Source organism: Anguilla anguilla, chromosome 3 (genome assembly GCF_013347855.1).
Source record: "Anguilla anguilla isolate fAngAng1 chromosome 3, fAngAng1.pri, whole genome shotgun sequence".
In the NCBI taxonomy this organism is placed as follows: Eukaryota; Metazoa; Chordata; class Actinopteri; order Anguilliformes; family Anguillidae; genus Anguilla; species Anguilla anguilla.
In genome coordinates, this window is record NC_049203.1 from 43,834,832 (window position 1) to 43,850,817 (window position 15,986).

At 43.9% G+C, this 15,986-nt stretch overlaps 1 protein-coding gene across 1 annotated transcript; it reads left to right on the forward strand.

Annotated features, from left to right (window-relative positions):
* The first annotated feature begins 224 nt into the window (after window positions 1-224).
* On the forward strand, window positions 225-13,098 carry tmprss3a (transmembrane serine protease 3a). The gene is made up of 13 exons (XM_035409442.1): window positions 225-302; window positions 1,722-1,986; window positions 3,126-3,239; window positions 4,446-4,562; window positions 5,400-5,523; window positions 6,080-6,208; window positions 6,640-6,686; window positions 7,880-8,045; window positions 8,342-8,511; window positions 8,945-9,040; window positions 11,133-11,275; window positions 11,656-11,808; window positions 12,919-13,098. The coding sequence occupies exons 1-13, from the start codon at window positions 225-227 to the stop codon at window positions 12,961-12,963; spliced, it is 1,647 nt and encodes a 548-aa protein (XP_035265333.1). The 3' UTR covers window positions 12,964-13,098.
* The last annotated feature ends 2,888 nt before the right edge of the window (window positions 13,099-15,986 follow it).

The window sequence follows — 15,986 nt, forward strand, 5'->3', positions numbered from 1 at the left end:
GTCCCCGGGGTTCAACCAGAACATTCCGCAGCTTGTGTCCTGCCCTGCAGCTTCCTCTATCCTCTCTCCTCTTCGCTCCCCAAACCCATCTCACCCGGCTCCTACTGCATATCCGAGGCCTTTCATCTTGCTCCCTCTTGTCTCCTCCCCCTCCTCGCTCTGATGGCTGACTTGGCTACTGTCCCTTAGCAATGAGGCTGAAATGAAGACCTGTGGACTAAGACATGGCCGAGCCGGGACCAAATCTTCCCCAGACGGACGAGGAGGCAGGGGTCGCTGCTGTTAGCACGTCAACCGAAGAGGTGCGTACACTGCATAATATCTCCCTGTTTCTACTCCCACTTTTGTGTTTGGATAGGCATTGGTAACTGCTCATCTTGGGTAGAACTTGTATTTCTGCCTCATTGAAAAGCAAATTGCCAGGAGTTGGCATGGGTGGTAGCCTACGCATGTACGCATACATGGCAAAACGATTAAAATGCTCTGCAATTTTACATCTCAACAAAAAGCGAACAAAATAAAATGAATGAAATGAAATGCTTAAAAATAATATAATACTTCTGCGCATTTCTATCTTTTTGCTGTACATGCATACTTCTTCCACTTACATTAACTCTTGAATATAGCATTTTTTTACTTATCTATTTTATTTAAGCTCTATCTGTTTGACTATGATAGTTAGTATGTGTTAAGAAAAGCTTATAAAATGTTTGTACAATTTGATATTTAATTTCACTATCTTAAGCTGTCACGTGTATGTAGAGTACATTTTTATCAGTCTGTTCTGTTCTGATGCTTGTGTTCTGATGCATTTCACTTGCATTTGTGTCATTTGCCCTGGTGGCCTAGCATCTACCAAATTAAAATATTGAATCAAATGTAATTGAATTATAATAATTTGGCTGTTATGACATAGAACATAAAGAAGCACATAAAGAATACTCTGCCCAGGTTTGCGCGCTCTGTGATTAGAATGACATAGAAACTCAAAAATATACAAGGGCCAACAAAACTCCATGCATCACACGTAAAGGTTATGGAGAGAAACTTAGAGCACAAAGCTCTCAACAACAAAATAAAGAAAAAGAGGACATTTAATTGGTTTTTTATTATATGTTTGCTATAAAACATGCTATTTTAAGAATAATTTAGAAATTTGAGATAAATTTCACACTGGTCACAAGTCACGTCACATTTTTATTTTATTATTTTTCACACAGGAGTTATTAATGCTGGTTAATAATATGTAGAAAAGCTTATTACAACTCACAGGAGAACCAGAGACCCTTTCTGTTCCAAGCCCAGGTTCAACACAATAATGAATTCTCTGCAGACAACATGCAAAATGACGTGCTTACTGTAGATGGGCTGAATAGCTTGTTCTCTACAACATGAATTGTTATTTTGTTATGTTGAGGGTCAAAAAACAGTGAAACACTGAACATCCTGGGCCCTCATTTTTAAACATTGCGTCAAAAGAATTATTAAATTATTTCTTAAAAATGAAATGTATTGTGTTCTTATGAACTAAACAAAATTGTAATTCATCAAACATGCACATGCACGTCGTACATATACTAGGAAGTAATACATTTTACGGATTAAAGACGGATTGTTCTTTACTCCCATGATTATGCACAGTGTAGTTATAGGCCCCAATGAACAATACCTGGAGTGATCCATCAACACTGCTTCTCCTGCTTCTGCTCCTCCCTCCACAGGAGGCTGTAAAGGAGGAACCAGACCCCTCCCGGATTGAGGTGGTGTCAGTGACTGACGAGGATCTACCGGCTGTCGAGACTCCAAACACAATTAATGTTAGCCCTCTCGCCAGTCCTGATGGGACTCTGCCCCTAGATGGCACAGCCGCTGACTCCGAGAGCCCTCCTCTTGATGCCGAATCCCAGAATCCTCCAACAGACCCCCCTGCCCCTGCACCACCCAGCCCAGGCATGCCCGTTACCAAGGTGCAGCCTTTCCTAAATGGTATGGAGACCACACCCATCTGAGAACACTTAGAGCTTAGAGCAACTGTCCCCAAGCCTTGCCCCAGCTCGGGGACTGTGTAATCTTTGGGACCACAGCAGCTATCAGCAAAACTAAATCGTTTACCTTGACTTTTGTTTCTTAAATAGCTTTTACACAGCACTTAACAGATCAATCAGTCAATAACACAGCTCATGTCCCCTGGGTTCTTGGTTAATAAATTAGTCATTGACTTTAAGGTAAAAACAAAAACCACCAGATGTGGCCCTCCATGACCAGAGTTGGGGCCCCTGGCTTAGACACTGAAACCCTGGAAACCAGGGTCTTGATCAGAGTGCCCCATCTTTTCCATGGAGGCCCTAAGAGGATGCAGGTTTTTAATTCCAACCCAGCACTAAAACACCTCATTCAGAAAGGCAAATTTTTGACTGAAGACTATGACCAATTGATTATATGATTCAGGCATTATAGTGCTGAACTAGAACAAAAGCTTGGACCAACACCGGTCATTCTCAGTTGAGATGGGACATCCTGAACTAAAGTATCACCCTGTGGAGTGCATGGCTGATATAATGGTGGCCAAAATAACTGGCTTTCCCTGTCCAAAAAAAATGGAATAACTTGTCCAAAAAGGCAGCTATTGCCATGTTTCAGACAAATACTGCATGTCCATACATCTTACAGTGAGACGTTTTCGAAGACTAACAGATTGAGAAACAAACAGTCAGACAGCCTTAAATGGGTGACAAATTAGCCTCCACTCCAAATCCTGTGTTAGAGGTAATTGTGTACATATACGCATAACGATACAGACTCTAAATAATTAATTGTATTAGGTTTCCTTAGTTTTAACAATATAGTGATGCGCCTGTTTCAGATAGATTATTGTATTGCGGCACTTAGCAACCAACAAAGGCTGGCTTTAAGGTTTTTGAAAGATAAAAGGGAGAGCATTTGCAACGATGACAACGGAGGTTGGATTAAATTGCTTCTCTAGAAAAGTAACTATCAGGCACTCCTTGTTTGACAGATAGGAATTGCTAGAAGCGTGTACTCCATCAGTCCTCCGTCCAAAAGTTTATTTTTAACTCTCTTTCTCTCTCTCTCACACACGCGCACACATCCATCTGTAATGCAAGATGACCTGGCGGAGAAGACGCTGCGCGGCCGCATTCTCGCTCGCCGGATGGAGCTCCTCGTCGGCGCGTGCGTGCTGGTCGTGCTCTGCCTCGCTATTGGTATAGGAGTTGGAGGTGAGCGCAAGAGGCCTATGCATTTGTAATGAACCATTATAGCAGTGAACGGTCTTGGGGCCTTGTGAATATTTTATGTCCGATATCCAGTTATATATGGGGAGAGGCTGGTTTCCGAAGTTTGCAGAGGATATTTGGGGAACTCGGGTTGCATGCCGTGCTCGGAACAAACGGCGAGTCAATTTACCATTCGGATTTGATTAAACTGCTGGTGACTGATATGCTGGGAAGGCAATGAGGTCAGCTGATTTCCTATGAACATGGCTTATACAATGGTCAGTTGGAGAAATAGGAGTCTGCAATGGGAGATGGTGTGCGCGCGCGCGTGTTTGTGTGTGCGTGTGCATGTGCGAATGCGTGTCTGTTTGTGTGTATACCTGTGTGTGTGAAGCAGTGGTGGGGAACTTTGACTTGTTCTGTAGGTTGGCTGTGCGGCTGAATTTTATTCAAGGGATCGTACTACAGTATTTTTTCCCCACATACATGTAAGCCACCTTCTCATATAAATGCATAATATAGATTTACATTATGACAGTGCAATTAGCTCCACCAATTACTGCAATAAAATATACACTATTTGTGTGCTAATTAGGCTTCTATAATGTTTCATTTTTATTTCAAACATCATTGGGGTGCATACAGATGGCTTGTAGAGTGCTATTAGATTGCACGTAAGTGCTCGAGCGCAGTGATGGGCAAATTAATTGCTAGATCGTCAAAACCAAGATTTTGATTAGTTTTTAGCTGCTGGGACCTCTGACTTTAGCTCACCCTTTCTTCTGTCTCATTCTGCTGTGTGCACGATGAAGGCATTGGTTCGGAACCTGTACCGCATTACGCACCCCCACCTGTATCCCATGCGTGGACTGAACAACGCTAGGTCACAAGAATTGCCACTTTGTGCTCTTGAGCATTTTGGACACGTAATGTTGCGTCACAGACGCTAGGAATGAATGGAGCTTGTCAGCCCATCAGCGCTTTGAACCTTTAAATCACTCAATTTTTAGAGCATTCAAACCTCACCCTTAAAATGGACTGGAGTACCATCGATTTAGAATGAAACGATTTAAGTGCAACGTCGTGACAAAGTACCATTTTTCTCACAGAAGCAAAAAAGACAAAAGTCTGTGTAAGTTCAATCTGGATGTTGAACGTTTCCCACCTCTCTCTTGGGCTGGTGTTGGACGTGCTCCTCTCTCTCCACAGTGGGCCTCAGCTGCTCAGGGAAGTTCCGCTGTGGGTCATCGTCCCGCTGCATCAGCAGCTCTGCGCAGTGCGACGGCGTCATCGACTGCGAGCACGGGGAGGACGAGCTGCGCTGTGGTGAGTCACGTGGCTCTTCCCTGTCCCTGTCACAGCACAGTTAACACAGAGCATCTGCAACTTGATGACCGGGGAAGCTGTTTTTCCCACTGCACAGTAATGACTCTCTCAACATCTCTATGCAGCGCTATGCGGTCATGATTCTCTGAACCTTGTTCTGTCCTGCTGCGTCATTATGAACTTCCAAACCTCTCTGCCTTACTACACTAAACTTTTCTCTGACTCACTATGTTGTCATGACACTAAAATGCTCTCTGTTCTACTGTGCAGAACGTAAAACATAAACATACAAAACACTACTGTGCAATCTCCATGCTGAAAGGTAGCAAATCCATAGTAACTTCAGAAAACAGTTTTTATACCTTTTTCAAAAATTCATAGCTATTATGGGTCATAGATATGAGGGCATTGGATGAGGATGATCGCCCTTGATGGCATGAATAAAAAAGGTGACACTCATTAGGCATGGCAGACTTAGTCATTCACAAGGACAGTTGTGGGGCTGTGAACTGGGGCTTGTACACACAGTCCCTGACTACTCCCAGTATTTGTGCAGTCACTGTCTGCTTTGTTACATTCTCACCAGACCAACCGCTGCTTCCTTACACTGAATGAGTGCTCTGTTCCATTCTCTCTGTGACTAACTGCTACAGTACTACGCTGACTAAATGCTACATTCTCAAATATGCTATTTCATTATTATACTGACTGACTACTCACCTCCAAGGTTCACACATTGACTGGATGCCCACAACTTTCACTTTCAATATGCATCATCTTCACAGGCAGCTCTGACTTATCCATCTGTCTTTCCTGCCTTGTCTGTCTGTCCTTCAGTGCGCCTGAGCGGTAAGAGCTCAGTGCTCCAGGTGCTGATCGGTGGGGTGTGGAGGACCGTCTGTTCTGAGGACGGGAGCCCCACCCTGGGCTTCTCTGCCTGCAAGCAGCTGGGCTACTCCAGGTACCAGGATGCTTATCCAGCCATATACCACTCAATCCCCTGTAATACACCACTCCAGACCCCATGATACACCTCTCCCTACCTTATCATCTTACATCACTCTAAACCATATATCACTCCATACCCTGTGATATATACCACTTTATACCCTGCAGTATGTCACTTCACATTACACTTGTTCCAGTCTGGCAGCAGATGCAGTATGTGATCTTCATTAAACACAGCTTATCAGCAAATTTATAATCTGCTGTGCACAAACACTGTTCTATAACCCTGGATATGATGGTGCCATTATTTTCACTCTCAACTACTTCAGGGTTGAGAAAATTAGGCTTGTACCCCCAAAAATTAAGTCAGGATTTACCCTTGTAGAAATTTCAGCAACTCGGTGGCTATATCATCTCAAGAGATAAATGTCAGCTATTGGAGACTGTGCTAGTCACAGCTGTCACCTGTTCCATAAGCTATCAGGATGCATGTTATGGCTATCTCCTTACTGTGTTGAGGGTGAGCTAGAGCAAGTGTTGCTACTATCTCCTCCCCCCATTTCTCACAGTTATGTGGAATCCAGTTCCCTCCCGCTTTCCTCCATTGAAGAGGACTTCCAGGACCACCTGGTGTCAATCAACCTGAGTCAGCCTGCCTCCCAACAGCCTGTCAAGATCCACAACTCCACCAACGTCAGGTTGGGCCTACAGTGTGTGTGAGAGAGTTTGTCCGTGTGTGTGTGTGCATGCGTATGTTTGAGAGAGCATGTATGTGTGTATGCATGTGTGTGTAAATGTGTGTATATGTGTGGGGAACAGGGCCGTATCTGTACTGCATTGTGCGCCACAGTTTGAGTAGGTTGGTGGGTTTCAGCGTTCTTCCTTGTTTGTTTTTAATAGCCCCTGTTTAATGTTGGAAGATCAGCTCACGCACAAAACCACACAGCACAGACACTCTGCCCGCTTCTGAGCATTTTCAGCATTGAGAATGTCTCACACAAGCAGTCTGGATGTATGTGATAGATGTAGCATATGTGTGTTTTTGCTATGTTTCCATTCACACATTCTATTAATGTTTGCAGTATCGTGTTTAATTCTGATATTCTTCTCTGTCTTACTGTTTCCACAGTAGGAATCAGTGCAATTCGGGGAAAGTGACTTCTCTCAAGTGCGTGGGTGAGTTAGGGAGACGGGAAACTGGGGTGTGCAGAGAACGCATCAAAAACAACCACCCAACCGCTCATCAGAACTGTCCAAACCCGGAGGAGATGTGGCATTTCAGCTTAAAGCGGCTCTAATTGCACATTTGAGGGTGGGTGTTTGATGAGCAGTGTGTGTGGGGGCTAGCGTGACTTTGGATTTCCTCAATGCCTTTCATTCAAGTGTGAGTAGATGATAGAGGTTTTCTGCAGATGTCAGTTTTTTTCCTGCTGACAATGGGGAATGTAGTTTGCTCTATCAGAGACAGAGAGGAGCAATACTCTCATTTGGCTGTGATGCGTTCCTGGTTCCAGGTGCTTTGATGCCTGTGACTGGTTTTTCTGGACACAAGCATGCTCCAGAATTTACCACGTGGCTGTGTGTGTGTGTCTCTGTCCCTGTATCACACAATGTGTGTGTATGTGTACAATACCCTCCAAAATTATTTCCTTGATAGCAATTAATAAAAGACTAAAATAAATACAAGAACTGATCTGTGTTTCAGTTCTCAAACATATCTTACTTTATTAATTTATTCATGTTATCAATCAGAATAACACTTTCTAAAATTGACAAGTGTCATACCCCCCGATTTTCAGTATTTTGTGAACCCTCTGCTTGCAGGATATGGATAACACTGCTGAGTCATCTTCTGTAGTGTTTATGGGATTGATGAGTCTGGAGACTGAGATGGCTATTGCAAAGCAGTAATTTTGTGGTCAGTTAACTATTTTGTGGTATTCTTGGGGGCATTGGCTTGCTGATAGATCCATTTGAAGCCACGGGCAGACGGAACCAGCTTCCAATGCCACTTAGTTCCACATGCTTATTTTTGTTGATTTTTCTTAATGGAGGCCGTTTTCTGGCAACCCTGCCAGACAGCTTATTGGCATGATGGTGTCTCACGGTAGATTTTCAGACTTTGTGTCCTCAAGATGCAACCAGTCCCAAATCATCTGTCCTCATTGCACATGGGGGCAAGACACACTTGCTTCCTCTCCCAGTCGGGATTAACTGCTCCAGTGGTTTTTAGCTTAATTGTTGGCCTAATTGCAAAATCTTTAGTTCTTTCCTCAGCTCTGTCAGTGGTGTGCATAATTTTGCGTACATGAGTGTGTGTGTATGTGCGCATGCATGTGCCTGAGTGTGCCCCTCTGTGTGCGCTGCAGAGTGCGGCTCCAGGCCTCAGTTCCGCACGCGCATTGTGGGGGGAAACCTGTCGAGGGAGGGGCAGTTCCCCTGGCAGGTCAGTCTGCACTTCCAGAGAGAGCACTTGTGTGGAGGGTCCATTGTAGCCCGGCGCTGGATCCTGACTGCTGCCCACTGCGTGTATGGGTAAGTCCCACAAACTGAAAATACGCATACACGTGCGCTCACATGCACAGACACATGCACACACACAGTCACACTTATGTGCTATTTATCTGTGTTAGTGGTTCCTAAACATATCCTGAGGTACCCCCAACCAGATCCAGGCATTCGATATGTTTCATCTCAAGCACACCTGATTCAACTAATCAAGGGCTTAGTTGTATCAGGTGTGCTTGAGATGGGACACATAAAATATCTGGCTCAGGGTACCCCAGGAGAAGTTTGGGAATCACTGATCTATGGTATGCCTCCCTCCCCAGGTTTGCATCCCCATCGTTGTGGGCGGTGCATGTAGGATTGATAGAGCAGCCGGTAAATGGAGCCAGTTCTCTCGCTGTGGAGAAGATCTTCTACCATGCCCGCTACAGGCCCAAGGCCCTTGACTATGACATAGCCCTCATGAAGCTGGCCAAGCCACTCAACTTCAATGGTAACCCTCACCCTTCATACCTTGTCACCCCCCCCCCCCCCCTTCCTGCATTCCTCTCCCTATACCCTGGTACAGGCCTCCCTGATCTATACTCTTCATGTTTCTCTGGCTTTCACTCTGCTGTGTGTAGCATCATCTGTGGCTGTCACTGTGCTAAGCCTTTCAAGAGAACACAATAGCATCAAATTAGGGTGAAGTTCCCCTTTTATCATTAGTGTGTCTAGTAATGTTGCGAGTCAACAGCACAGCCTGTTACCATTGCTGGTAGATACATAGCAAGTTAACATTACTGATGCTGGACAAACAGTAGCCAACTCTGGCCACCAGCCCATAGAAGGGCTGAGATCAGGGAAATCATTTCCTGGTGAATTTCTCCCTCTCCCAGGTGTTGCTGGGAAACAGAGTTCTCTGACTGCTGGAATCTTTTCCTCAGGGTACGTGCAGCCCATCTGTCTCCCTAACTTCGGGGAGAAGTTTGAGGATGGGAAGATGTGTTGGATCTCTGGATGGGGGGCTACGATGGATGGGGGTGAGTCTTTGAATATGGATGGGTTGATTTAGGGCAGTGGTGTGCAGACGGTTCTGGGGCCTCCCTGTAGGTATGGGTTTTTGTTACATCCAATCTGTTGATAAATGAATGTAGTTGAAAAGAATTTAAAACAGTGTAGGCGGGGCTTACTGACATTTTATTTGTCTTTGAATTCATTGTATTTTTCCTCATTTGGTTTCATATCTCTGACCGTGTGTCCGCACTTTCAGCAATTAGGGCCCCACTGGTTTCATCTTTAAATCCATATTTCAACCAATTAAAAAACAGAATCCCTTTTTAAAGGAGCCATTTGCCGTGTAGCATATTACCATAAGTGAAAGCGTTTGATGATCTGACTAATAAAACGTACTGAGATGTGAATATGGTCCATATGGTCTTCATGGCCTCCAAAGCTATTCCCAGCACAATTTGTTCAAAGTGAGAAAGTTGAACAGGACTGTTTCCCTTTTCTTTGCAATCAACTCCCACATATATATACGCATACTGTATATCTGTATGTTTATTTAAATTTATTTTTTAAACTTTTGGGGGGGGGGGGGGGGTCAAAAGGATACATCAGCAATTGCTGTAACACTGGAGACAGAACAATAAAAATAATGTTGATTTACCTAATTCATGCAAAGCTCTGCAAAGTGTCTGTAATGCATTTGGGTGGCGTGATAAATTGTGGGTTGGGACCCACTGGTGGGTGGAGAAGCTGTGGTGGGTTGTGAGATGACACATGGAAAATATTTGTGTTAGTGTAATCAATATTCTTATTTTATTTATCTTTTTATGTAGCACCTCTCAAGCAAAAAAGCACAAGGTGCAAACAATCAGTAAAACATCAAAAATAAAACATGAAAAGTTGAGGCAATATATAGATAATAAAAGGAATTTCAGTATACAGATAGTAACACAGGAAACCAAAAAGAAAACAAATTAAAAGTCATTAAAAGCTAATCCATAAAAAAGTGTCTTCAGAAACTAAATTAAAAGACATTAAAAACTAATCTATAAAAATGTGTCTTCGGTGCGGTCTTAAAAGATGACACTGACTCAGCAGTTCTGTCCACAGGGAGATTGTTCCAGAGCCTAGGGGCTGTAACTGAAAAAGCATGATCTCCCTTCGTCTTCAGCCTAGAATCTGGAACAGCCAACAAAGATTTGTCTGATGAGGCAAAAAGTATTGAGGTGATAAACAAAGTTTGTAAGTGATTAATTAAACCAACCCTGAATACAATTGGCAACCAGTGCAAGTAAACTAAAATTGGGGTAATATGTGATTTGATTTGATTTTTTCTTGTTAGCAGCCTAGTCGCTGTATTTTGGCTTAAGAGGTATATAAGGAATTACAGTATACAAATGTGATGATACAAAAGCATGTATAATTTTCTCTGTATCCTCAAATCATAAGATTGATGTCATTTGAATATATTTCTTAATTGGTTGAAACACGTCTTTACTAACTTGTTATAAGAGGAACAAGATTGAGATCACACCAAGATTTCCGGAAAGATTTCACATTACAGGAAAGAGAACTAGGTTTAACTTCATTTTTTAATGTTTTGAACCTAGAATGAAAACTTTTTTCAAAAAGTTTTATCAGCGTTGAGCTGGAGGAAGTTTTGAAGCATCCAGCGCCAAACAACAGTCAAACAGTTCTGCAAAACGGTCAATTTGCTTAATTCATTCGGTTTGACTGATAGGTATAACAGACTATCATCAGCATAAACATGATAGGATATGCTATGCTTACAAATAATTGGGCTACGTGGAACATTATAGATTGACATTCATAACAGTCAAATTTAACACTGCACTTTCCATCGTGCAAGCAGTTAGTTTGACATTTCCACTTACGTTTAAAACATTTCCAATTCCAGCACTGATGTTCTCCACTTTGGGTTGTCTGGGTAAGAGGGCCTGCTGATTGATTGTAAAGCAGTGTAATGCAATCTCAGGCTAAACGCTAAACGGTTGCAGAGTACATGCTCGCTCATTAGGGGGATCAGAGGCCTGGTGCATTGGGGTTTTCCTGCTCTGACTGCAGGGACTTCTCTCTCCCCTGGCGTTTCCTCTGCTGGTGCAGGTGAAGCCACCGTGTCCCTCCTCTCCGCCCGCGTCCCGCTGCTCTCCACCCAGGCCTGCAGCCAGCCGGGCGTGTACCAGGGCTTCATCACGCCCTGGATGATCTGCGCTGGCTACCTCGAGGGTGGCACAGACTCCTGCCAGGTATGGGTGTGGTGGGCGTGAGGTATGTGGTAAACTTGGGGTCCTTCCAATGCGTCACTCTAGGGGTCTCGCATTTAAGTGGCCATTGGTTGGCTAAAGAGTCCACACTCATTATGCCAATACCTCCACGGACACCCCGGCCTCCAAGAGAATCCTGTGTACACTGCCTGCACCATAGTGTTCATGTTTTATATACTTTTAGTATCTGTACCTTGGTGTATGTGTATGTGGTGTATGTCATTACTTGTAGGATTAGTGGTTATGTGAATGCTGTTATTACCTGTAGTGCCCTGATGTATGTGAATGTTTTTTTACCTGTAGCGTCATGTGTATATGAATCTGTACCAAGTGGTTGTGAGTTTTAATTGCTGGTTGTACAGGGGGACAGCGGGGGGCCTTTGGCCTGTGAGGACTCATCGGTGTGGAAGCTGGTGGGGGCCACAAGCTGGGGTCAGGGCTGTGCGGAGAGGAACAAGCCAGGAGTCTACACACGCATCACCCAGTCTCTGGACTGGATCCACGAACAAATGGAGGTGAGAATGTGTGTGCATGTGTATGTGAGTGCGTGAGTGTGTGTGTGTATGTGTGTATGTGGTGGCGGTGGACGACGCAAACCCAGTATATGACCGGTGTTCTACCTGTGAACTTGCCTTAGAATGGTTTGTCCAGTGACAGGCTCAGGAGAGGAGAGGGGGAGAAAGAGAGAGAGGCTGTGAAGGAGAATAGTTTGTGACAGGCTGAAGAAGGAGTATGAAGTTTCAGATGTGGGAAGGGGGAGGCAGTCTGCAGTGACCATAAATACTCTGAACTACCCCTTAGGTAGATGGGAGAGAGAGATAAAGAGTGAATGAGAGGGAGAGAGGCTTAAGGAAGCGTTTCAGGAGGTACTGAAGGGAGCTGATGGTGGGCAGCTGTTTGGGGGAATTGAACACGACACCTCGCCCTCCCTCTCCCTTTCCCAGCTGTCTCCCTGTCCACTGGTGCAATGACCTATGACTGACAGCTGGGTCTCATTCTCTCCTCTCCCCCTCCTCCAATCACGTAGAGCCATGTGGCAGCAGTCAAGCAGTGACGCGCTGCTGACCTCTAGTGGTCCTTATGTTGTCTAACAACAGTCGCCTCCTGGTTCTGTTATTCTTGCTGATACAAGGAGAACTGGGCAGAAATAGGTGAGAAAAATTTGTGCACCCATGATGATGTTTCATTTATAAATAATAAAACCACAGTTCCTACAAAATAACAATAACAAAAACACAAACTTCAAATCCAATAATTCTTAGCATATTTAATGTGATTCCATTGAGTTTCTAAGCTGACCAGGCACAGCCACAAGTATCTGCATCCACTCAAACAAAAAAACTTCTATTGTGTTTGAGCTCCTGTCTTTGCTTCAGTAATATTTATTATAATAATTAATTCTGAGTAATTCTGATTCTTGGAAAACAAACTCCCAAGGGTTACCTTTCAGAAGTGGATTATGCCTGTGGTCAGAGGTTCAAGAACAGTTTTGGGTGTTAAAAAAATGCGGAGAGAAGGGGTTAAACATTTCTGTCCTCTAAATGAAATAAACAGTTTGTCTACCTGTTGTTGGAAGAATAGCACATAGGCATATCTTCTAAAAAAAAATGTTTTCTATTTTTCAGAGAGAAGAGACACAGAACCCCTCCACAGTCAGCACAGACAGCTGAACAAACCTGTACATATATTTATTTTTTTACTGAACTTTTTTTTTTTTTGTATTTAACCGTGTCATTTTATCATGATTGCATTTGTAAATACACATTGTTGGCAGTGCTGATTTCTGTGAACTCTGACCGTTCTGTTAAGCTTGAGCACCATGGGAGCCTGGACAGTGTCCTGTACAGATCTATCCAACTGATCCGTCCAGCATTAACCCAGAAATGATCCACACGCTATCATCAGTGCATTCAACACCGATCTCTCTGACAGTCTGTGACCATAATTTAGAAGGCCTATTGTTTTGAGTGCTCTAATTTTTTTGTTCATGTACATACATGCATGCATGCACAATGGTATACGTCAGGCCATCTCATTTTTGCCACGTTCTACATTTTCTGAGAGCACAGACACGTGTACACTCTCCTCAAAGGCGCATTGACTGCCGCCGCTGACTTTTACTCTGCGATCAAACGTAATCGCTTCTGTGTGATGAGATCAGGGCTGCATCCCCCAGTGGTCTTTCCCAGACTCCCCGTTTTCTAGTTGCACCGCCCTGCATCCGATGATTTACTCCCACACTGACTGCTGACAGATCTCCTCCCCTCCAGGCTTATTTCATTTAATGTATTTGTTCATTTAACCAGCCTCTTGAGATTTGTATTGATTTTGCAAGAGAGACGGGGCACGGAAACACGCAATATGAAACTATAGTTCAAATGTTAATTAACATGTACAATGTACGCTAACACATAGAAACAGTCACGGCTGAGTAAGAACCCGGTAGAACAGCGAGGCGTGTGGCTCAGTCCATTGGGAAGGCATCTCTCAAGCCTCTGGTGATTCCCCCGTGTGGGTGGGGGGGGTCCAGTACAACCGCGGTCTCTTCTCAATTTACTGCACTTTCTGCTTTCTGTCTCTGAATGAGGCAAAATATACAGAAGGAGGACAGGCTGTTCTGCTCTCTTTAAAAAAAAAAAAAAGAAACTGGAAGAACTCCAACGGGTACATGAGTTATTCTAGCTGCCATGTCAATGGAAAAATTTAACTGAAAATCCAGCTTCCCGTTTCTCTTATCCTGTACTGCTTGGCTCGTCCGCTTGCTTCTGACATTTTGTGCATTGGACAAGACGTAGAGGAGGCGAGGGATTCCCAACTAGGGAACGAGGAAACCAAAAACAAAACAAGGAAACAAGAAAAGACTACTGGGAAGTTCTGCCACCTTCACACCTTCCCTACCTGGGTGACAAAACTAATTACACACCACGCTGTGGCCCAGCCAATCACCATGTAACACACACATGGCAGGTCTACCAGGACAGGGCTCACGGAAGCGCAGAGGTCAAGATCTAAAACAGTTGGAAGCACAGCATGACTCAAAACATTTTATAGCGAATATAAACAGACCGTTGGTCCAACAGGATGAAATCTCCTTCATAGTTTTAATTTAAATGTTAAAAAAAATTTTTTTATAGCTTCTGACTTTAAGATAAATCATTAAAGAAGCAGGATCACAGTATCGATCCATGTCCTGTGTGCGTGACCACATGTGATACATGTGGCACATTAGATTATTAATGCAGTTCACACAGTGCCTGTCAGCCATTTTGTATCCCCCACACGTGTGACTAGTTACTGAAGCGGTGAGGTAAGGGCTGAATCAGAAATGAACATTTCTGCAGATGTTGCTTATTCTGAATATTTAGAATTGATAAGGAAAAACATTCTTGCGAAATTGCCAATTCCAAATTCATGAGAACATTAAAACAAAAAAGTACAGCAATTCCTAAAGGCAATTCTTCACCCAAAGTCTAGAACAAGTCACCATGGTGACTAGGTTAATGTGCCCCTTCTAAGGACAAGTACAAAAAGAACCATTCAGAGACTGAGGTTAGGCAAGAGTTTATTCCAAAATATAAAGCTCTAAGGCAGAGACAGTTAGCAAGTGAGCGGAGGGGGAGGAGGAATGAGCAGCTCGAGAGAGACAAGGAGCAGGAGCATCGGTGCAGTGCACCCAGCCTCAGGATCACCATTTCATTCATCTTCACTTTTGTGTCTTTATCATTTTTCAAATGGCAAAAAAAGAAAACTCACAAGACAAGAAAAATGACCCAAATTCATGCAGTGAATTATTTGTACAAATCATTTTATGAGTGGTTTTTGTTCTCCCCTCCTCAAAAAAAAAAAAAAAAAAACACCTCACAAATCATGCACACTCACAGAGCACCTGTGTGTCTGTGTGTGTATATGTGTGTGTTGAGGTAAGATTGTGAACACACACTGAGGCTGTAACTGCATAAACATCCGTCAGCTTTGCAAGTGTGGCTGTTTTTTTAATATCACAAAGGTGCGGGTGTCCTTAACAGCTGATAAAACCCTAACAGGGCCTTGAAGAGGGTGGCTGCTCTCCACCCATTCCTCCTTCTCCTCGGTTTGTTCTATCTATCATTGTTTTTACTAGTTATTTACTGTTATGTGTACATAAAAGATATCGCGTGCAATAAAACCCCTCCATTTCTGCCACACGAGGCAGTTTATCTTTTTGTGCCTGTGGTGCAACCGCTCACACAGTGAACAGTTTGCTCCGAACGGCTTTTGGGTACATTTCATCCCTCCTGACAAACGTTACAAAGTACACAGTGTATTGGGAGCCATTCTCAGGGAGAGTGACAGGATAATGGGGGTAGGTCTCCTTCGGGGTTTTCAAAACCACAGCCCTAAGCCGGCCACTCCGCACAACAAGACGCGCGAGTCAGCTGAGCTAAAGACCAAGGTTCCCCAGTTAATGGGAACTAATCACGCTCTCCATTGCTTCTCCCGGGGTGATGTCACATCCTGTAGCAGATGTTCACGCGACGCCGCGCCTCTGAACTCTGAGCTCCGTAAGGGTACGAGCACAAATTGAACTGGCTGCTGGTAAAATAAAACCATGTGATCAGTTCCTCGCCAAGTTCACCACCGCAATCACTGCAGCAAAAAATCTGGGGCGCTTAGGCGTCACTATGGAGACCAACCCAACATGCCCAGAATCAGA